Source organism: Rhipicephalus microplus, chromosome 3 (genome assembly GCF_043290135.1).
Source record: "Rhipicephalus microplus isolate Deutch F79 chromosome 3, USDA_Rmic, whole genome shotgun sequence".
Lineage (NCBI taxonomy): Eukaryota > Metazoa > Arthropoda > Arachnida > Ixodida > Ixodidae > Rhipicephalus > Rhipicephalus microplus.
The window spans coordinates 95,956,381-95,980,795 of NC_134702.1; the positions used below are offsets into that span (position 1 = coordinate 95,956,381).

The following is a 24,415-nucleotide window of genomic DNA, read 5'->3' on the forward strand; positions in this document are numbered from 1 at the left end:
ATACTGTCGAAGGAGCCTCCTTTTACGATCAAGCGAACACATACTGTTCTCTTTTGAATTATTTATTTTATTATTTTTAATAGCACTTACGTTGATAAAAAATTATTTCTCTTGCGTCATACGTTTGTTCGGCCTGCCTTTTATTGCATTTTATTAACGCTGGGCTATAGGTACTGTTGTGAAACTTCCAGACAGTCAATTATGAAATATTTTGTGTGCTTGTGTGGGCCATAAAACCTCCTGCGAACCATTTTGCGGCACACAAAACAATGTTAACACCCGCGCTCAGTATTACCATTCTTATTGCATTTCTATAAGAGTATAAGTCCCGTGGAGTAAAAACGCTTTCACTTCCAGAGTCCCTCTTTAGAGGCTCAGCATACAAGTGCACATAACATGGCAGCAGCCTGGAAAGCATTGGTGTGTAGTAAATGAGCTGCCCTTAGCAAGTGTTCAGTTATATTCCGTATAAAATACTGTAGCGATGCTGAAGTACATGGACGAGTAAAACAAACGTACCATGTGTGAACTTGTGCCCACAACTTGAAGAGAATGTGGTAGCTAAAGTGCGTGTCAGTCGGAACACGAAAAAAAGTCGGCTGTCTTCTTTTTTCTCTCCGCGTGAGGTCTGGGGCGTGGCACATACGAGCTGAATCCTGTCAGCAGCTCGTGCTATACGATGCTTTCTGCGCGTACATACCCTGTGCTCACCAGTGAAGGTGTGTTATTTGAACACGGGCAAGATGCCACGGCAATACTATGTATACGATTTGTGTAAGCCAACGAGAGAATTAAGCGCATTCTCTTAGTTACATTGAGCACATCCTTATTAGCAGAGGAGAATGATTGGCAACTTGCGGGATAATAGTGCACTTCATAACAAAGAAAGGAGGTCTACGCGCACCATCGCGTATACATGTTCTGTTAGAGCAATCGATTATCATGGCATATAGCAGGATATATTGCAGAAACCACCTCGCCAATTCTTTATTTAACACCGAAGTCGACAAAGCATGACGTAAACGCATTGGCGCCCAAATAAAGCATTCAGCTTGACGTTTTATTATAAGTGCAAAAAAAGTTAAATGCGTATATAAGGTAACGATAAAAACTCTTGAACAAGAGACGTTGGTGTCCGGTGTCTCCAAGCCTCTCAACAAAAGTAAATTTTCGACATTGACCAAATTTTGGTGACGGCGTTAGGGAAGGACACTTTTGGGAGTGTCATTCCAAACTGATTGTACATATCTAAGCACAGATGTAAGGTTATTGCCTGGTTGTCCGTGTATTGTGCTCCCCACTTTGTTTCTCTCTGCATAATTTTCATTTTTCCACGCTCGTGGCCACAAGGTTATTGCCCCTATTCATTACACATTAACATGCTGTTATGAGTTGTTGTAGGGCCATACACTATCCAAAAATATAGCCTTGCGCAACCAGTAGAGTATTGCGTCCATCTTCTTTACGTCGTATAACGAAATACTGAGACACTTAATGGCGAACGCCTCGAACTAAAGTTACATAATTATCGGGAACACGGCAAGCAAAAGCCAGCGAAGTGTGCACTCGTAGTGTACTATTGCTATCTCTACTGCGTTGCTGCAGCTGCATGTTAAGCTAACGCGCTTGTTGTAAATGTTAAGCTAATGGTGCTTGCATATCATTTTGCTTCGCTCTGGCCCCGCCACAGCGCTCTACTGGCTAAGGTAGTCGGCTGCTGACCCGCAGGACGTGGGATATAATCATGGCTTCATCATTGAGCCCTTGGGCATCTCCCGTGGTATTGGTAAAGAAAGAAGATGGCTCGTGGCGTTTTGCGTTGATTATCACCACCTCAACAAAATTACTAAAAAAAGACGTGTATTCTCTACCACGCATTGGCGATGCCCTCGATTGCCTCCATGACGTCACCTTCTTTTCATCACTCGACCTCCGATCTGGCTACTGGCAAATTGCTGTAGATGATATGGACCGAGAAAAGACCACCTTCGTTACCCCTGACGGTCTTTACGAATTCAAAGTCATGCTGTTCGGTCTCTGCAACCCTCCAGCGACCTTCGAGAGAATGGTGGACACGCTCCTACAAAGATTTAAATGGTCGACATGTTTGTGTTACCTGGACGACGTGATCAATTTCTCAATTACCTTCGCAACCCACCTTGAACGCCTTTCGACCATTATATCCATATTTCGACGGGCAGGCCTGCAGCTCAATTCCTCCAAGTGCCACTTCGCTCTTCGTCGGATCACCGTGTTGGGTCACCTTGTTGACGCGGCCGGCGTACGACCACACCCAATGAAAGTACGCGCTGTAACGAATTTCCCCGACCCACGCTCTTTCCACTATATCCGCAGTTTTCTGGGCCTCTGCTCCTACTTTCGCCGGTTCGTGAAAAACTTTGCGGCACTCGCACGCTCACTCACCGACCTTCTCAAACAAGACGTCTCATTTTGTTGGGGCCCTCTTCAAGCTGACGCATTCTATCAGCTAATCACCGCTCTAACAATACCTCATATTCTTGCACATTTCGACCCCGATGCTCGTATAAGAAGTACGAACAGACGCGAGTGGTCACGGAATTGGTGCAGTTATGGCGCAAATTCAGTGGGGCAACGACCATGTAATCGCGTATGCAAGCCGTTAGCTTTCAAAGTCTGAACGCAATTACTCTATAACAAAACGGGAATGTCTCGTTCTTGTCTGGACGGTTTCGAAATTCCATCCTCACTTGTATGGCCGCCCTTTTCGTGTCATAATAGATCACCACCCGCTGTGTTGGCGTTCTTCTCTGAAGGACCCCACTGGACGACTTGACCGTTGGGCATTACGCCTACAGGAGTATTCCTACTCGGTTGTTTACAAATCTGGACGTCTCCATTTGGATGCCGATTGCTTATACTTCTACCCTGTTGATCAGACCGACAAATCAGACATCGAGCCTGGCCTCAGCGTCATGTCAATGTCCTATTTTCTTCAGACTGGTAATGAACAATGTCGTGATGCTTCCCTGCGACAACTTATTTACCGTCTAGAATCTGCTCCGAACGTCGTGTCGCTTCGCATGTACGTTTTCTGAAGTGGCACGCTGTACCGTGGTGTCCTCCAGCCAGATGGCCCTGAGCTCCTTCTTGTCGTGCCGAAACATTTGCGTTCAACCGTGCTGCGCGAGCTTCACGACGAACCAACTTCTGGCCATCTGGATGTATCTCGGACGTACCAGCGTTTGCGTCGCCGCTTTTTTGGCGTGGTCTCGCCAGGTCCGTTCGCCGTTACGTGTCCTCCTGCAATAAATGCCAACATAGGAAGCGACCTACTGCGCCCGCGGCTGGACTTCTTCAACCGATCTCCATCCCAACCGAACCTTCCTTCTCGATCCTTTTCCTGAGTCGTATTCGGGCAACAAGTTGGTCGCCGTTGCCCTAGACTACGCAACTAGGTATGCCATCACTCGAGCACTCCCCACCAGCATCTCTACTGACGTTGCGGACTTTTTGCTCCACGATGTCATCCTACACCATGGCTCTCCTCGTCGATTACTCACGGATTGCGGCCGCGCATTTTTGTCCTGAGTGATCCACGATCTTCTGCGCTCTTCTCGACACAGCACAAGTTGACCACTTCCTACCATCTCCAAACAAATGGCCCTTACTGAACGCCTAAATCACACCCTCTTGAACATGCTCACGATGTGTCCTTCCACCATCATGACTGGGACCTGGCGCTACCTCACATGACCTTCGCGTACAATTATTTGTGCCACGACACCACTGGTTTTCTACCCTTTTATTTCAACTATGGCCGTGATCCGACGTTACCACTCCAACCACTACAAAGCCGTCAACCGATTATGCATGCGATGCTATTGCTCGTGCCGACGACGCACGTCAGATCACCCGCTCTAGACTTTCGGCTTCACAAGCCACCCAGAAAGCCATCTACGACAGCCGGCATGTTGACTTTCGCTTCTCACCCGGTTCTCTCATTCTCCTGTGGTGCCCAGTTCGTCGAGTTGGCTTATCAAAGAAGTTGTTGTCTCGCTACATGGGTACTTACCGTATCATGCGCCAGGAAACTAACGTCACCTATGATTTCATTCCTGAATCTGAGACCACAAGCCTGGCTGCAACCACACTCAGTGAATTTGTGCACGTCAGCAGGCTAAAACCTTACCACCTGTCTTCTGAAGACCGTAATTATTGTGCACTGAGACGGCGCTTTTACCGCCGGGGTAAAAGAAGACGACAAAGAGGAAGTCGTCTGTCGGTTGTGCGTGCTGTCCTCAATTTTAGTCGATGCTATACGCATCAGTGTCAACATAGATTCTAAATAGATTTACCTCGTGTCATTTTTACGTAACAATAATACTTCATTGTCAATTTTGTATTTTTTCACCTTTTCGTAATAATGCCGTCCAGTATGAACGGTTATGACCAAGTAGGTTGAATCAAAGCTGGTATACATGACGTTTGATAGGTTCCACTCAGGGGCAGAAAACAAGCCCAAGCAAGTCCCAAAACAAGCCGCGGCGCCTTGTTTCGTTTGGTGCCACGACGTCAGAGTTTGTTTACGCTCGCTGTCCCAGCGTTGGATTTTGCAATCTTCGGGCAGCTTCGGGTTGTCTCGGGCTCCCCACACACGTGACCACTACGCTGTTTCCTACCCCCATCAGAACTAGCTGGCTGACTTTTGGCTAGCTCTGGCTGCCAGAAAGCTGCCGGGGCCTGAAAATGTAAGAGACCCACTGGCTCCTGCGCCCAGCTGCTCGAGTACGCACTTTTCGTCCGCGAACATAGCACACTGGCAACAGTTTTTTTTAATTACATGCGTAGAAAACAAAGAAGCTGCACGCTGCAAATTTTGCTCCGAAATCGTACATGCTGTAGTCAGTGTATCGTCGAATTTGTTTTGGCACCTCAGAAGAAAGCCCGAGCATGAGTATACGCCACCAGAGAAAAGGCTGGGAAACCAGCCGAAGATAACGTTCGCCTTGACCGCTGGCTGCAGCTCCGTGCCTGCCCATCAAAAAGCTGCAGTTGACGACGCCATGCTGAACATGATTTGCACAGACATGGACCCTCAAGCCACAGGATCGAATGTCGGCCACAACGGCCACAATTTCGATGGAGGTGAAGATGCTTGAGGGTCATGTGCTTAGATTTAGGTGCATGCAAAGAACCCCAGGTGCTCGAAATTTCCAGAGTCCTTTACTTATCTATCACGCATAGTCATATGGTGGTTTTGGGACGTTAAAGCTCAATAACAATTATTGAAGTCAGAGATCACTGCGTATTCTCTGGCTGCACTTTTAGTTGACCAGAGCCAAGCCATAGCCAAGAGTAGCGTGATGTAAAAGTATGAACGATCCGCTTATTTGTAAAAGAGAAACCGAGGGATAAGTTAGGGTGCAAACAAGTGTATTATAGCGGCAGATACTGAAGGAAGAAACAAGATACTCGTGCACGTTGGTTTCTAATGATACTCTGAGTACAGCCTGAACTTTATCCCATCAGCAGCTTAGTACCCGACAGACTTAAGTAACCTTTGCGACAATGGAAGAGATTGCATACCTGCACACAGGCGAACACAACTTCTCACCCCATTCATAGTTGCGAGGTACGCTTTACAAGCGAGACAGCTGCGTTCCAGTGTTGCGTATTCGATGCAAAGGCACAAGGTGCCCGAGCGGTGCACTGTTCCAACTAATACAAGAAGATCTTAAGGGTTTTGCTCTGCTTCAAGCATATCGTAGTTTTTTTTCATATTCATGATCACTCCACACCTGGTAAGACTGTTTGGTCTTCTTGACCACTAACATGGTCGGCAGAAAAATATGCTATGCCTTCACTTTTGTATTAACACATTTAAGCTTACACGTTGTTAAGGCATCACCATTCGTTTGAAAATGCTGATCATGCAAATACTATACGTAGCCAACTGCCCTACAGGAATTAGCAGGTTAGGGTATTGCACGAGGTATGTCACCAAGCGACTAGCCCAAGACCTTTGTAACGTGTTTTGCATTCCTATGCAAATTCGAAAACATCTACTATACTTCATAGATTCCCGGAGTGGATTCGCAATATCTTTCCCATTCCAAGGCGTATATATCCGTTCAGCCGGAATAAATGCTGGAAAGCATATAGAGCGCTAACAAAGATGGATGTAAGAGAGACGACAAAACAATGCGCTTAATATGTTAGCTCTCAGTATGTTTTCGAGTTACGTTTACCAAAATGCCCAAAGTATGACACTGCTAAAAGTTTTTTTTTGCATTTTTTAATCGAATGACGTCGATGGGTCATTTTTCTCAACTGAATAAAACTGTAAAGATGTCTTTCCAAAGTTGAGGAATTACGAGAATGGAATTGAACAGCCCGGCCATGGGCATTTGAGACGTGGGGCGGAATGGGCAAATTTTTTTTTAATTTCGGAGAATTTAAAGGAATGAAATTGCGGCAACTTCTCATTTCCCGAAATGAAATTGGAATGTAATGGAGGCGCCCTTCCCCAAAACTCTGTGTAACTATGGCAGAGCATAAAGCCGTCTCGTTTGCTTTACAATTGACGAGCCCATGTTGAAAAAAAAACTGCTTGAGCCCTATCAAGCAAAGAACGGCATTCAGGTCACATGTTGTACACATTAGCTCGTAGCCATCACCTGTGTGTTGGGAAAACCTGGTTAACGATTTAAAGTACTTGGTGCCCTACTACGGGAGAGCTGAAAGCCATGTGTTTAGAATCCGTGGTTAACGATTTAGAGTACTCGGTGTATTCTACTAAGAAATAGCTGAAAGCCGTCCCGTGGGCCTCACGCCTAATGCGGCCATAACCAAGTACTCCTGACTGTACACGAGAGAACTTGCTGAAATGTATCCGTACGACTGAAGAAAACATTCGCGCATGTTTAAAACAGCCACTTCAACCGTTCTCACATAGCAAGGAATCATTCTATGAGGATTTATTATTTGTTGTGGTGACTTTATGGCCTTAATCATAGCTTTTAGTGGATTTCCGTAGTAGTTCATATGATTCATACATAATCTGATAACGCGAAATTCGTAAAGAAAAATTAACGCCACCAGAAAGCCAAGAACTGCGCCACTCGGCAGTTTGAGACATGCTACTTTTTCTTACTGAACTCATGCTTCTAAATGAGGGAATGGTATTGCTCTCTACACCTATGTTGCCATACTTTCTGCGACAATCTTTACTTCTGACGAGAGGCACACGCGTTGTGACATTGCTTTCAGATGCCTTGTTCTAGTCAAGAGAATCATACAATTCCTGTCTTCTATTGCACGTGGCTATGTCGACGAGGATAACGTCTGAAGCGTGATGCCGCTAATGCCGCATTGAAAATCTGGCGATTTTCTGTGAGACAAGGAAAAGTGAAGGTGTTCAACACCTACACTCTTCAACAACATCAACAGCGCGACATGTCCTACCCCACACGAAGAAAACGCGTTTGTGTTACAATCTAAGTAGGTTATACGCATGGTGTATATTTGTGCCGAAGATAGCGTCGAAAGCCCAAGCGTTTGTCGCACGTGGTGTGATAAAAATATGAATATTACTTACGTGAAGTCACATCTCTATTATTTGATTGTTCTTACTGTCTTCCCGAAGCTTATATTTTTATGCAATCCGAATAAATGTAACATATTCGATTATTGAAGAGAAATTCGAAACACGAAGTCCTGCCACTAATGTCGCTTGCTTCGATTCTTCTGTGTTCAGTAATGAGGCGCCTCATTGCGCGAGGCTAGGCTGGTGCTGTTGAGTGCCCTGACCGCTGGCGATATGTAGAAGATATACTGGGCGGTCGTGTTCATTGAGATGATCAGCGTGGATAGCAGAGCCGTCTTCATGACCAAGCCTGCGAGCACCTGCGCCACGATGTTTCGTCGTCAAAGTCTGGCCTTTTGTAAGTATACAATAGGAAGCAGTATAGACACACGTTTCTATTTTTAAGAATGCAACACGCTCAAATGATGAAAACGGAAGACAAGATCACACACGTTTTCATAAGATAGCGTGTTGTCTGGAAAATTTGTACTCAGTTTTTTTTCTTTTGAGCGCCAGGCATCAACCACTGAGCCGGCGAGGAGCACGTCTCAGTTTTTTTTTTTTGGTAATGATCTTAAATGAACGCATTCTTAGGTAAACTATTGGGTTATGCGGTTATTTAAAAATTACAATGAAGTCGCTCAGACAGACAGAGGTTAACGAAACAGTATTGCACAAAGCGCTCTTTTTCGTTCACCTAAGAATGTGTGAATGTCTGTTTCATCGCGAATAATGCATTCTGCGTATAATCTAAGCTTTTATGTGAACCGATTCGCCTCGGTCACCGCTTTACTGACAGAGTTCCTAGGGAGAACAAATCGAACATTCACGAGGTAACTCCATTCATTGTTCTGTTCACATTATATTCGTCCGGCTCGCAAATGCCCTTGTCTGCACAGTGATCATGTTGATACCCACCAGGTGTCGCAAGGGCACTTCGGCGACCTCGTGAAGAATCACCAGGGGAAGCGTGATGGGCATGATCAGGTTGGACGACGCTGCCACGACCACAGGTATCGCGTAGTAGATGGGATGCATGCGCGTACTCACAGCCTGCGCCGACAAGATCGCTACGTCTCTGAAGTGGTCGCAGTGAAAGAATCACTTCATGCATTACGAGGGTCATTTCATAACACGAAAGTCGCTTGATGATGTTGGTGATCACGCTGTACTAAATACGTCCGTAGACAAAGGCGTGTGAAGCGTTTACCTTCAGAAGGCGAGGGTTCATCGCAGACTCCCCCCGGCCATATTATGACGATGTATGGGGCTATCTTTGCACCCCCCCTCTTGAGTAATTACCCCCCTCTTGCCTCCCCGCGTTCTATGCGCATGACAACGTATGTAGCGGACCCCGATATACCTATTCTAAACAAGATGTACGCACAGTACCGTTCACTGTTGAAAGGAACATTTCAATGAGCAATCTTCATGTTGCTGAATGCTTAACTGCCAGTTAACTTAGAATATACTTCGCACATGGCACTAATCTGTCTAAAATATTTTTGGCTGTAAACCACCAGTAGTATTATACGAATATAGGCCGCTATGCTTTTGCAAGAAAGCGAATTCTGCACATGTTCTGTACGCAAGTGTTTTGTTTAGCAGTGGACGAGTCTGTACAAGTGTTATCGAAGGTCTAGTGCAGACTCAGCTTTGTGTTCTGGTCAGTACGTGTCCCATATCACGGATTAACCTTATATAGTATAGACTACGAAGTGAAACACTTCACTTCTACTTTATTTCGCTCTGAAACATTTTGATGTCACAAAACAAGCACAGTTCAAGAAAGCGCCCGAAATAGCATCATGAAAAATGGCGGTTACTAAACAATTCATTGGACGACTATTTTTCAGTCAGCTGGTTAATCAACACGGCAATCAACAGTGTAGAGACTAATGTAGCAAGGACGCGAGTGTTATGGCAGAATATATAGCATTCGGCCCATAATATATGGAAAGAGACACAGTAAAGAGCACAACACGACAAATGTCTAACTTTGACCGGACTGAGGGACAGTATAATGCATAAATGGCGGCTCTTGCGCCGACACAGACGCATCGGCTTTGATCCGTCAAGTACTCTTTGTCCCTAAAGAGGACAGTGAGATTTTGTAGTTTAAAGAGACACTAAAGAGGAACGATCACTTAGTTCAGATTAGGACTCCACTCTGAAAATTCCAATGCCATATATTTTTCTATCTTAAGTTCATTATTAGCGGAGAAGTTTAAGGTTGAAGAATAATCTTTTAAATTTGTCCGAACATATCCGCGCGTGACGTCAGAATTGAAAAAAGTATATTCGATATTTTCGTGGCATTGGCTCTACGAAATATTCTAAACTAAGTATGCTCACTCTATGACACCCAGATATTACAGTTATATAGAATGAAAAACGTCTTTTCTTTTTATCGATTTCAAGCTGTGTAGGACCCAGTAGACATCTTCAAACTTTCCTACGTCATGATGTTTGGTGCACCATTGACGGTTGACAACTTTATTGTTCCGCCAGATAAGACGGCTTCGTATACACTCTTCATGCCTACACACAGGCACACATGCACACGTGTGCATGTACATGTGTGCATGTGTGCGCACATGTGCATGTGTGCCTGTAGGCATGTGTGCCTACAGGTACACATGCCTGTAGGCACACATGCCTACAGGTGACGGGGGCTGGCACCTTCGCGATTACAAGCATACGATGAGGTTCCGACTCCTCGCTGCTTCTTCTGCCAGGCTTGGCTTGTTGCTGTGAAGCAGGGCCCTCGCTCTGCAGCAGGGCTTCCCAGGCTTCTCTACAATTTATATTGTAGAGGGTCCCTCTCGCCCCACAGTGCTTGCATCTATATCGTTTTGCCCATCGTCCTTCTAATCATGATATGCCCAGACCGGGTTTACGTAATTGCCATCTTGCAGGCGCCGCCATGCGACTAGCCTCCCTACTGTTCAGGTTTTTATCTGGTACCAGCTTCGCTCTCTGAAGTAGCCGATAATGTTCAAAGATTTCAGTCTAACTTTGTAGGCTCTCGTGCATGTTGTGGCAGTCGGGTGACTCCACAGTGACCCGAAAGTAGAGGGCTCGGGCTAACTCGGGGGTCACCTCTTTGCCAGGCGCGCACGTGTGTGCTGGAGTCGACATTAGGCTAATGTTTCTGTTTAGCTGTCTATACCAAACGAAACCCTTGCCGCTTCGGGCGAGATCCAATATTTACCGAAATTTCAGATGGCCGTTTTGGTATCGATGATTATAATATGAGCTCCTGTTCCAACGCTAGCGAGCGCTATCGCAAGTTCTTCAGCCGTTATCGTATTGCGTCTTCTATAATGGTGGCGGCTTATACGGTGGCACCTTGGCCGTCGACTACCAAGGCGACTGCCGCGCCCTTTTGGCCACTTGCCGCATCCAACTTGACCCAAGGCGTCTGATTAGAGTTTGTGCTCCCCTTTCTCCTCTTCTCTGCGTCATATATGGGATCAATGTTTTGAGGAAATGAGGGAAATATTTAGATTTTCTGGGTGTTTGGAACGGGAATCTCAAGGTGATGTCGCCACCCGCATTTTCTTTTCGCGCGTTTTCTTGCTTACCAAGTTTCGTGTCGCGTTGAGTGTAGTGTTTTCGGGATTGCGAAATTGTACTTTACTAACAACGCGCAAAACAAGATTTTTCTTTTCAGTGTACCTTTACCTATTATTTACCGTCATTCAACTGTTATGGATGTCGACCACACCATACTACTCCAAAAAATGTTCCTTTTTTTTCGTGTGAAGCTACAGCATAACGAAAAAGTCAAGGTACTTGGTGACTGTCGGTTATGAACCGTTTGTCAATTACGTCAAGCTGTATTTTTAACTGAGTTATTGATAATATTGTTTTTAGCAAGCAAAAAAGCAATAAGTGTTACAAATGGTGATGATGCAAAAACAACAATACCCGCATGATTTAGTGTCATTATAATTGCCGCAGTGGGGGGGGGGGTTGCAGTCTCTTTTCCCGAGTATATTTCATGAATCATCAGTGGAGTGAATTCTATATACATCGCATGTTCTAACGTGCCCCTTTTTTATATGTAATAAGTCGTATAGTACAACGCAAATAATAAAGATTTCCTCTATATATAACTGTAAAAGAGAGTAACCAATATCATTTGTATACGAATAGGAAGCTACACCACGAGAGAGCAGGAAGCAACACCGAGCGAGTGGCAAATGCTTCAAGCTGACCTCCTCGCATCATGCCTTTGCGGCTCGTACCACACCAAATAGAAAAATTCTTCTGCTACAAAGTGGTGGCTCGCCACAATGTACAGTGTCTAACAAAAATTTCTCATGTGACCTGGTAAAACCCATTTAAGAAACAAATGACAAACAAAAACACGTGGATTTTTTTTCTAATTTAAACGCTACTTTACCCTGACGACTCACCACGATTTCGCATTAGTTATTCATTGTCATGTGGCTGCACAGAAGCACCTCCTGTTCCCTACGCATGCCAGCATATGCCGGGGAGATGCTGAGCAGACGACGCGGCACGGATGAATACATGTGTAGAGGCTAATTGGGCTGGTCATTGGCTAATATGACTTGTGGCCTTGCCAGCACTGAAATAAACTTATGAGGTGGAGTATTGGTTGCACCCCATAGAGTTCCGAAAGCTAAATTTTGCCCGGTGACCTGAATAGCGATCTTCAACTGTACTTGAAAGCGATATTTGAGGCTAAGAAACGTTCACATAGGTACCCATTATGAAAATGTTCATTGATTATGAAAATGTCCATTGATGTTGAAATTGTGGCACAAACTTCAAAAATAGGCAGTTATAGGCTTTGAAAACACTATAAAAACTCTTATTAACCTCTCAATCATGTTCGTGCATCATGGTGGCATGATAAGAACGCAGGAAACAAAACAGGCATTTCCTTATAATTTGGTCTGTAGTAACTATATTCTTAGTCATGTTAACTTGAGAGTAGCCAACACTCGCTACTACTAGCCGGCATTATTCTGCAATTACCCAGCATTATTCAAAAATTCTACTGAGATTTGACACGTTATTCCTGTAATCGAGCAAATACTGTAGCAAACGAGGGTTTCTAACTTGATAACAAAATTAAACTGAGTGAGATGTCACCGTTGACATGCCATCCCAATAGAGAGAGTTACCGCAAGAACACCGAAAAGACATCGTCTTCAAGACTGCTTGAAATATATCTGCTTTAAGCTAGATGGTGTACCGCATGAATGGTGAGTGGTAGCAGCATGCGACTGAGTGATTCGTTGTTCATGGCCTCCGAGAGCAGCGCAGCCACCACGGCGAGAACGATTTGCACCGTGAGCGGAGATTGCTGCATCCAGGAAGACGGGCGCAAGGTCTTCGTCAGCGTGTTGTTGGCCTGCATCACGTTGGCACAGACAGCTTGAGAAACAACTAAAACGTGGAGTGATGCACAAGCTAATAGCCGAGGTAGAACATCTAAAGACATTGCCTATCCTTAAAACCGCTAGCAACTTCTGAGAAAGTCCCACTTGCATGTTGCACAATACTACGAATCACGGTTAAACTGAAACTGATTGCCCCGCCAGACAAAACAGAGAAGACGAGACTCTGGGATCTAGATGAATTGAGAAAACCGACGTAATGAACTACGCGCAAAATGCGTCTTCGACCGGTGAGTCTAAAACTAGGAAAAAATCGCTCCCTCATTCGTTGGGAAAAAGGAGAGTATAAAATGCCCAGCTATATCGACACTTGAGCCGGCAACCGCCAAAGCTTGCCATACGCACCACTCATTTGTGGTCGCCACGGACCCCTCTTATTTGACGAAAAGTAGCCACCAGGCACATTCCGGGGAAGCGTGTTTTCTTTCCATTTCTTCTCTATTTGAATTGTCCCCGAAAAGTGCGCAGGTAGCAGGCCAATCCACGTAACCTGCAGGCCCAAGGTGTGTTAGCCGATTACATGATAACGAATGGGGTACGGAGTTCCAACAGATGTTTGGGAGTTCGCTGCTACGTTACATTTATAGTTACCAGAACCGCTGCCGGATATCGGAGCGTGTACACTCCGCAATTATTTGAATCAGATTTACCGGTCAGGGCATACAAATAATTTGGAGGAAGAGTTCAAGGCTAAGCCGGGCGCTGACGTATATTTTGGACGGCACATCCGTTCGATCATCGTCCTCTCTGCCGCTTCAAGCACGATCATGCAAATGAGAATAATATATGATAACTAGTTGAGAACCTATAATGCAGGAACGTTCATTTAGAAGGACGCGTTGTTCAAAATGAAAGAGAACAGGTACTACATCACATTTGGCAACTCATTGTGCGTCTTGAGGATGAATGCTCAGTTTAGAATGCACAAGAGTTCTGTGGAGCAGTAGAAAAGAAATAAGTCCTGCCTGGTTTCAAGCATCTGGATGTGCTGTGTTTCTAGTTATGTTCATCGGGCTTTGTGGCTGTGTTCTAGGACACATGGAACATCAGAATTGCTAGTGCATGCATATGCATGTGCCCATCAATAAGCCTTTGTAGATTACTTGCAAAATTCTGCGTCCATACGCTTTCAGGTGATGACTGATTTGCCTCTGCGCTGTTATTAACCGTATAACTCTGGTTTGCTTAATTGGTAAGCGACCATCCCCGGAAATTGTTGGAGCCTCGTTAGATCCTCGAACCAGGATGAATTTCTCTTTAACTTCCTTGTGGCTTCGTGGTACTAACAGGTGGTTGTCAATTATACCAATAAATAAAAGGGTGCTTCAGGGCCCGTTGAAGCAGCTGTCATATAACATGAACATCGCATGTTGGTGGTTCACTTAACCAGCCGCATTTCTATGCGTAGAGTTAATGAAACGTCGTTGTCCTGTGTATTTTGGGTTAAAGCATCGGGCTTTGCTACCGGAGGATTCCACTTGCAAGTCTCGTCATCAAAATGCATTTTTTATTGCGAAATGAGCCGACGTATACGTCTTTCTAGGAGGCTTTCGTCTTTCAGGTATTGTTCTAAGGTGTGCTGATAATTTTTTTCGCAGTATCTGCTTCTCAGACTTTGAACTCGCCTTTGAGTATTTTACGGTTCTGCCCCGCCATATTAAAACTGTTAATGTGACCCCTTGGCCAACGTCATGAGTGTATGGGTTCTTTTTTCAAAGCAGTATCAAGCACTGTTGTGGCTCAGGCGTAGAATACTTACCTGCCACGCAGAACACTAGGGCTCTATTCCATGTGAAAGCTTTATTTTTTTTTTCACTCATGGCTATCTCGTCGCGGCACTTTGACGTTAGTGCGTACACTGCTCTTCGAAGGGGGCTTCGACTTAAACACCTTAGGCTATCACCTGAATAATAGCTTCAAGGAGTTACGTTTGATTATTACATCCATATCTGCAATGGCTTTCTAGGAGCTTTGGCTTTTGTGATTAAATAAGATATCGAAACTTACATCAATGATTTTGCTCAAGACCTGCACGGCTCCAATCACCAGAACCACGTGCCACGGAAATCGGCTCCAGCAGTCGGTGGCATCTATTTCCATTTCCCTCTGGCGATTCTCCAATGTCACAGCTGACGTCACAACCACCATGCTGCACAGCACGCACAGCTGCGCGTCCCTTCGCAGACAGTCGGTGAAATTAGCGATAGAATAGACATTATTTTTTTTACATGAGGTGGAATTTAATCTTGAGTTTTCTCGTTTAACAAAGAGCGCTAATAATGTACGAAGAAGTGTTTTACAAAGAGAGTGCTAGGGTCGACATGAGTTTCATGAACTAATTAATTTTTTGCGGTACGATACAGTTGGCATCTTCAGCTGTATCACGAGTCAGCAACGAGTCTTTTGGAACTAGCAGCCGTATGAGTTGTCTTACTAATGATCTCCGTTTAAGCAGCAGAGCTTTTCTACGGCTGGGCCTCACGACAACTGAGTTTCCACGTCACGTGCCAGGCTCCGGTTACCAAATATAACTTCCCACGGCGTTTATTTGCCTCAGTCGGGAACGAAGCTGTAGCCACACAAACGAAAAACAAGGCTCGAACTTGAAGAGTGCTTAATGTCTTACCGCAGTGAATGGTTCCCAGTTACACCTATTGATGACGTCTTTGTCGCGAATGAAGCGGCAATCACAACAGAACCAAAAGGTAACCGCAGCTCCACTATTTCTGCAGATTATACATTTCGTCAAACTGGCACCATTCGTTACTTCGTTCATGGCGTCGCAACCGAGCTAAGTTTTTAAGACTATCAGCTGCTCTTCTCAGCCCTTACCGCAATAGTCCCTACAATTCATCTTGATAACCACGAATAAATAATTACGCAGGGCCTAGCGGAGGTTATGGCTGCATATCACGTCATGGCGTGCTGGTTGTATAAACTCAAGGTGACGTTGCCTCCAGTGCTTTCATGATAAAAGCCTTCAAGTTTACCGAGCATTTTCTTGTGTCAAAAAAGATCTTTGAAATTGTACTAGCGTTAGCTATGTACGAAAAAAAATGGCACATCCCACATACAGTGGGAATCGGTGATATGCGAAGCATGAATTAGAAATGTTGATATGTCACTTTAAAATCAGCACAACGTTACGAGGTGGAGGTAAATGATGCTGTACATGACTTCTGTGTCATGCTTATCTTGTTTGAATGTGTCGTTTACCTTCGTCATCTATTCACGTCACGTAATACCAAATTTAGTATATTTTGAGCTAGCAAAACGGCCGTGAGCACGATATGAGCGCGGTATGTTGTCACGTTCTCACCTGACACGCGTGTCAGGATTATCATGTTTGCACCTGTCATATACTTTGTCATCTATTGACGTCACTTAACATCAAACTTGGTACATGTGGAGCTAGCAAAACAACCATGAACACTTCCTGAAGGACCCAATATACTCCAATTTAGCGTAACGCGCGCGCGCGCTGGGCACAGTGACGCTACGTTAGCAAAACGCGAGCACTCTATAGTCTGACAGCAGGCGCGACTAGCATCCATCGGCGTTGCCCGACGGCAACCAGCATCAAATGCGACATGCTGCATTTCGCGCCGATGCCATAGAGTAACATTACTCTACGCCGATGCATTACCCAGACAACACTGCGTATCCCTCTTTTCGTGACGGAAGGACGCTGGACGCGCTGAAACGCGCATGCGTCAAAGAGACGCAGCGTGGCGCGCCTGCGAGTATATGGCAGGACCACCGCTTGGCATGACAACGTCGCTGGGACGTGACCAAATGAACGCCGGTGAGCATGCGCACCGCATCCCCTGCGCAGAACTGTGGAGGTACCCTCCATTGATAGGGAGGCAGTAACAGAACTGCGCTTATTTCTTACTTTTGCCCTTTCAAAAACACTTATATTTTCGTGGCGGAGGGATGCCGGACGTGCTGAAACGTGCATGCGTCAAAACAACCCAGCCCGGTTTGCGCCAGTATATGGCAACAACAGCGCCTGACGTGGCAACGACGTCGAGCATGCCCACCGCGTCACATCGAACTGTAATGGCGCCTTTAGTGTGGCGTGTAGTCATGTTCGCACATGGCGTGCATCTCATTATTATTATGTTTGCACCAGTCACATACCTTCGTCATCCATTGGCGTCACGTAACACCAAATTTGGCATATGTGAAGCTAGCGAAACGGCCACGAACGCATCATGACCGTAGCATGCAGTCATGTTGTTACATGATACGCATCTCATGCTTATCATGTTTGCACCAGTATCATACCTTCGTCATACATTCACCTCCCGTAGTACCAAATTTGCTATAGGTGAAGCTAGCGAAACGGCCGCCAGCGCATCATGAGCATGACATGTATATTATGTTTTCACATGACACGCATGTCATGATCATTATGCTTGCACCAGTCGCATACCTCTGTCATCCATTCACGTACCGTAATACCAAATTTGGTATATATAACGATAGCGATACGGCCGCGAGCGCATCATGAGCGTGGCATGCAGTCATGTTTTCACATGACATGCATGTCATCATTTTCATGTTAGGGTCTGTCGCTTGTGTTTGCCATGCAATCATGTCATACCATACCAGTTTTGCAATATGCCATATGAACGAAACCACCGCAAGAGCGCAGGACCATGATATGTAAATCATGACATTTATGACATGCATATCGTGACTGTCATGTTATGACTAGTCAGATATGTTCTTCATTCAGTCATGTTATGCCATACAAAGTTTGGTATCGATACCATTATCGAAACGGCCAAGAGAGCTTAGGCGGATAGAGATAGATAGATAGATAGATAGATAGATAGATAGATAGATAGATAGAAAGATAGATAGATAGATAGATAGATAGATAGATAGATAGATAGATAGATAGATAGATAGATAGATAGATAGATAGATAGATAGATAGATAGATAGATAGATAGATAGATAGATAGATAGATAGATAGATAGATAGATAGATAGATAGATAGATAGATAGATAGATGAATAGATGAATAGATGAATAGATAGATAGATAGATAGATAGATAGATAGATAGATAGATAGATAGATAGATAGATAGATAGATAGATAGATAGATAGATAGATAGATAGATAGATAGATAGATAGATAGATAGATAGATAGATAGATAGATAGATAGATAGATAGATAGATAGATAGATAGATAGATACGCTAAATGTCCCCAAAGTTTGCTAAGAAATGCTTCGGATTTAACAGCGTCCTTTTGGTCTATAGATCTTTTTGCTGTTTACAAATACAGGTGCTGGACGGCTTCTGGTTTTGTGCACTAGCATAGCCTGCCTAGGAGCGTTGGCGGAGATCGAATGCTTTACTGAGTAGCCCACTCATTTTGAACACTTTTTGTTAGGTTAGGTTAGGTTAGGTTAGGTTAGGTTAGGTTAGGTCAGGTTAGGTTAGGTTTGTCTGGCCGAATAATTCATATACATTTTCTTCTAAACTACGCACAACATTACGGGAAATAGTAATGAACTTTGTGTGCCTTCTTTTTAGCAGATCGTGGAAAAAAGTTTTTCCTTGCTCTTGCACAAATAAAAAAAATATTGTTTTATGTTTCAGTGAAGAGTGACAATTAAAGTAACCAGAAGTTTTTTGAGAAGCAAAACGTGCCATGTTTAAAACGACTGAAAAGGTGAAGGGTGTCTCTTTGTTGTATTACACGGTAAAATTGCAAAAACAAAAAGTCTTCAGTCTTTGTTATCGCACTTTAAGGTGCTTATTCTTCAGATGATACATCGAAACTGGTTGATGCTGAATAAAAATGCTTCTAATTACACCCTGGAATTAAAAACTTGAAGGACATTTGCCTGTACGAGAGGATCTTGAGTGAGCAATTAGGCATCGCTCGCAATGCCTTCATAGCATTGGCTGTTTCAAACTTTTCTAGAATGAGTGTACAGTTGCGAGGGGCCCGTAACCATGATAGATTCTTTCATGGGTGATGTCGTAACCTAGCCTTGCGGGGCTATCCTTTCACTGGTAGTAGGTAAGTACGTGTCGAGAGGGCTTTCTGCTCTCCCATAGTAGAGTACCATGTACTACAAATCGCTAAACACTTTTTCTGAAGACACACGCCATCTCATATCTATGTTCATGTGAATGAAGTCTGTTTTTTCGTCATCGCTATTGCATGTCTCAGAAAAAAATGTTAGATTGAAATCTTATTGACGTCTGTGACAAATTTTTCTAAAGAGCTCCTCACGCCGTAGGTCGTACGTCCCTTGTCGTAGTCGTAGTAGCCACCTCTCGTTTAGTTCTTGAATGTCTGCTGGATGGCGGTAGTTGTATATAATGAGTCTATGATAAAAAGATCCGAGATTGCGGTACTACGAGTCTTGACTAGATGGACGATCTACGGATGGACGGATGGATGGATGGACAGACAGACAAACGCATGGACGCTTCGCCCCACTCATCATTCTTGACTCTGTGTATAAGCTGTAATGTTTTTCGTGAGCTACCGAAGTACATGTTAAGCGTCCGTTATACGACACGAGCTTCTGCATGTGTTGCTGAACGGACGCTAAAGAATGTCTCGATGTTCGCACAGCAGCACACAGGGCAGATGCTGTTGCCGATTATGATTATAGTAATCCCGCGCGCTTCGTGATTGGTGTGCCTTTCAACCGGCCACTCGCTACGCAGGTCACATCTTTTGATGCTTGGTGCTTTTCTACGCTTCGGCCACACGATTTCCCGCTCCATTAAATAGTCATCGCACTAGATGACATTCGTGCAGTCTTTTTCTATTTTAAACGCGAAGCATTTCTTAGAGAACTTCAACCACTTTCAGCGTATCTATCTATCTAGCCGACTACGACTTTCAGCTCTCCTCGCTGTTTCGATAATGGTATCTATACCAAAATTAGTATGGCATAACTTGAGGGTACGACGATCATAAGATACTAGTTAAAAAGTGTTATATTTATGTCATGAATATTATTAGTACATGTCATATTTGTGTCAGTTATATTTACGTCATGAATATTATTATTTAAATTTCATGTGAACGAAAGCATCGTTGCTCTTGCGGTGGTTTTGTTCACATGATATGTTGCAAAAGTGATATGGTGTGACATGACTGCATGACGAACATAAGTAACAGACCCTAACGTGGAAATCATGACATGCATGACATGTAGGTCATGACTATCCGCCGTGCTAAGGTGCACTCGCGGCCATTTCGCTAGCTTCACACATAATAAATTTGGTATTACGGGGCGTGAATGAACGACGAAGGTAAATATCACGTCGAAACATAATAATCACGAAATGCGCGTCATGTAATACTTGACTACATGCTACGCGCATAAAGTGCTTGTGACCGTTTCGCTAGCTCCACATATACCAAGTTTGGTATCATGTGACGTGAATAGACGACGAAGCAAAATGATGCGTCCAAACATAATAATCATGACATGCGTTTAATGTAAAACATGACCTGCTACGCTTACAGCGTACTCGCGGCGCTTCGCTTGTTCCACATATACCGAATTCGGTATCACGTGACGTCAATAGACGACGAAGCAAAATGACACGCCCAAACATTATATTCATGACATGCATGTCATGTGAAACGTGACTACGCTCATAGCGTGCTCGCGGCCGTTTCGCTACCTTCACGTATGGTAAATTTGGTATTATGTGACGTGAATAGACGACGACCTCAAATTCTATAGGTGCAAACGTTATAAATATGATATGTAAGTCATGTACGGCAAATTTTACGTTCAGCTTGTAACATTGTGCTGATTGTAAAGTGAAATATCATTGTTCCTCATTCGCGCTTCGCATATCAAGGTTTCCCATTGTACGTGGGATCTGCCAATTTTTTTAATGAAGTTTCGAGCGCTGGAATCGACCTGCAGTACAATGCCTGCTTGCCGCGGAGAAGTTTTAGATTCTACTCCCACTCGAACGGAGCATATTTGTTATTTTTCTGCACCTATTGCAAATTTTAGTTCTTGGGCAACGCTGGCAAATTTTTTCCTCAAAACCGACGACTCCGACACCAAACTTTCTGCAAAACTAGCCATGAAACGTTATCGCTTTCAAACAGCAAATGTGTACTTACTTGTCATCAGTACCTGCAATGCGAGCCAGAAGGTACAGGCAGCTGTAGCTTGTTAGAAAAACCATGTAGAGGAGTTCCTTGTGCCTGCGTTACAGCGGCGTTGTTCATAAGATATTGCATTGCTGCATCACTAGTATACCATTCACCGCGTAGTTTAGAAAATAAATAGTGCTACAACTAATACTCGAAGTTCCAATCGCCCCTAGGGTTGTTTTTTCCTTGAAGGTATTTTTCAAATAGTGTTTTGCCTTTGTAGGGGGCTTGAGAGTAACTACCATCTTTTTCCAACAGAAAGTGGCATTTGAAGAAACAGGAGTAATATCTGTTAGTTGATTACAAAGGCTCTGAGCTCTTGTCTACAAAGTAGCTTCGTCGATGAGGTTTTACGTAATACTTGTTGGCAGGCTAAATTGTTGACTCATAGTTATGTAGCTGCGCAAATACGTCAAAATATAAAATAACCATGACATCTGACGCAGTGTGGTCATTTCAGATGCAAAGTTGCTCCTAAATGTAGTTAAATTATATTAGTGTTCTTTTTCTGTAACTTTTTCAACTGATTTAAAATATATAACGAACTGCAGTTGCCAGAAAGTAATGGCACACGTAAGTACCACTTTCAAAAGCAATCAAAAACTTTAAAGTTACGGTAACAAAAAATTTCGCCGCTGTGTACACCTCATGCACATCTACGTACACCAATGCAGTGCATTTGCACTGAAATCGCGGATATCCTTGCCCCAACCCTCATGCTTAAGGTTTGACACTCAAGTTAACATGTACTTTTTTTTACTTTCTAGTCGTTTTTAGGTAAATTTGTCATAGATGAAGAGATATTCTGGTAAAAAGTAATTGAAAATGAATTGAAATTAGAGAAATTACTCGCATGAAGTAATTTATTCATTTTACTATATTTGTTATTTCAAAAATAATATGGCAATAACATTTCTATCAAGTTTCTTGTTTAATCGGAGAGTAAATTCACAGCAATAAGGCCGGTGTCATTTGGATCTTCACTTATTACGTCTTAACGGTTTTGTACCTACAACCTATGGCTTCATAGTTGCACTTACCGGAATTTTTTCAGGGCACAAACGTATGTCTGGGGTAGAATAATGAAACTGCTGCTTTTTTTATATGTCAGCCAAACAACGCCATTACAAGCTCTCATAAAGGTGCCAGAAACAATGCATTCAGTTGCACAGTGCAGACCACGCGAAATTGCTACCTACATTTAGATGCTTGTACGCCTACTACAGATATTTCTAGCAGCCGCTCGTCTTTAATTGAGTTACAAATGAGCATCGAGCTCTTCTCACCTACTTGCTTTTGGTAGTGCCACTGCCAATAGCGCAAAAAAACACAGAAGTTGCTTAATAAAGGGGATAAGAAAATATTTGACAGCGTGTCTGTTTTTTTTAAAGCTCTTATACATAAGAAACATCACAGTTGAAGGCATACATCCAGGTTTTTTTCTTTTTTTACGAGCATTCAAGGATCAATCCAGACAGTGGCACAGCCATGCATTTCTTCAGGGAGGTTCAACCCATTTTATTTACGTTGGCTCGTGTTTTTATTTGTCTGCAAGATTTATACAAACGAGAAGTTTAATACTTGCGACATTTCCATTGCCCTCCTTCACCTCCAGCTACGTCATTGAATACGGACATTTTCTCATCTCACGAATTCGTATACTTTTAGTGTGTTTCGGGTTACGCGACAACCGTTAGTACCAACGACGCAAGTGCCAGGTCGTACCTGATGTTTGGTGTTTTCCTGAGGTGCCTCGCCGTCAACCGGAGCATTCGGGGCTGCAGCGAGGGATCCAGCACGTATTCACTGCGGGGGCGATTAGTCAAAGTGTTATCCCATAAGAAAGCTCCAGTTCCGTGTCTGCATTTCGTTCAATATTGTCTGCTATTCTGGCAATCATGCATGTGGCCTTATGTGTCGTCGTCGTTCTTCGTCAAATATAACGTGTTTTGATGGCCGCCTGATGTTTTTTTTCAAAAACAAAAATACACCTGTTTACGAACATTTTGTTTGCTTCTAGCAGCATACAAGTCTCAGGTCTAGTCATTCAATAAGTGTGCCTCACGAATTGAGCGCCGATCGCACAAAAGCAGCAAAGCCCTTTGTCTTCGACTTCGTTGTCGCGTTATCCAAGCCTGTTTTCAAAGAGCTCCCACACGTGAAAATAGGTGGCAGCTTTTTCATAGCATTGCACTTTGGGAAGTGAACAATCTGAGAAAAAGCCATGCAGCGTTACAATAAAAAGTGCGCATTTATTACCGCCATTATAGAAGTGAAGTAACTCTCTTTTAGGTGTTGCAATGGCCTCTGTATTTTCTACGAGGTGGTGAAATGTTTTCGTTTCAGATGCAACCATTCACGTTGTTATTACAGCTTCGCGGGGCGCACTTACTACTGCTTGAACATGAAGACGTAGACGTATAGCAGGCCTAGCGCTGACGACAGCACGCAGCTTGGGAACGTGATCAGGGTCCAGTGCCACATCATCGTCGGCGTACTGCGATCGTGAACGAGTGTGACAAAACCACAATCTGCGACGTGCGAGGCAAGTATGCAGTTAACCTGTGCCATAAAAAAACAACTCACTGTACAGAAGGCGGCTTCTGAAAACATCACATTTATTGTGCAACATGTGTGGTGTATTGCGTATCGAAAGACCCCGGTGCGCAGAGCCCGTGTAAGACAGCGCAGTGGTCCATTGAAACGGCGTTCTGCAAACGTTTTAGAGAGGGTCGTAGCTAGGTCATATATTTATCTACGCTATCTACTGCGGGAAAGTGTAGCAGTGCAATTGTTCAGCCACCAGCGAAATGTTTTTGTAGGACATGAATTTACCTAATTATCGGGCTTTGAAAACACTTGCGACTTTGCCTTTTGTTACATCTTCGTTTTTTGTTTGGGATAGATTAATGACTCGTAATGAACTTTCGGCGTTCGGTAAAGGCGAAAATTCTGTAGATTTGGGGGCACATTAAAGAACCCCAGGTGTCAAAGTTTCCGGAGCCCTCTACTACGGCGTCTCTCATAACCATATGGTGGTTTCGGGAAGTTGAACCCCACGTAATAATCAATAAACTTTCTGCGCTCAGTCGAATCGGTAAGCCTAAATGAAATGCCATTATCGCATTCGGCGCACATTCTCGAATCAAGAATAAGAATCCGCCACTAACCCTCAATTTACCTACGGGGCTGCAACCTGAAGGCTTACAAAGAGGATTCAGCTTAAATTGAGGACGACGT

At 44.0% G+C, this 24,415-nt stretch overlaps 1 protein-coding gene across 1 annotated transcript; it reads right to left on the minus strand.

Moving 5' to 3' along the window:
• Positions 1-7,734: 7,734 nt before the first annotated feature.
• LOC142802880 (sodium-dependent high-affinity dicarboxylate transporter 2-like) lies at positions 7,735-23,670 on the minus strand. The gene is made up of 7 exons (XM_075887956.1): positions 23,568-23,670; positions 22,901-22,981; positions 21,143-21,226; positions 15,013-15,154; positions 12,801-12,959; positions 8,486-8,620; positions 7,735-7,887 (listed from the first exon to the last, which is right to left on the minus strand). The coding sequence occupies exons 1-7, from the start codon at positions 23,660-23,662 to the stop codon at positions 7,735-7,737; spliced, it is 849 nt and encodes a 282-aa protein (XP_075744071.1). The 5' UTR covers positions 23,663-23,670.
• Between the last annotated feature and the right edge of the window lie 745 nt (positions 23,671-24,415).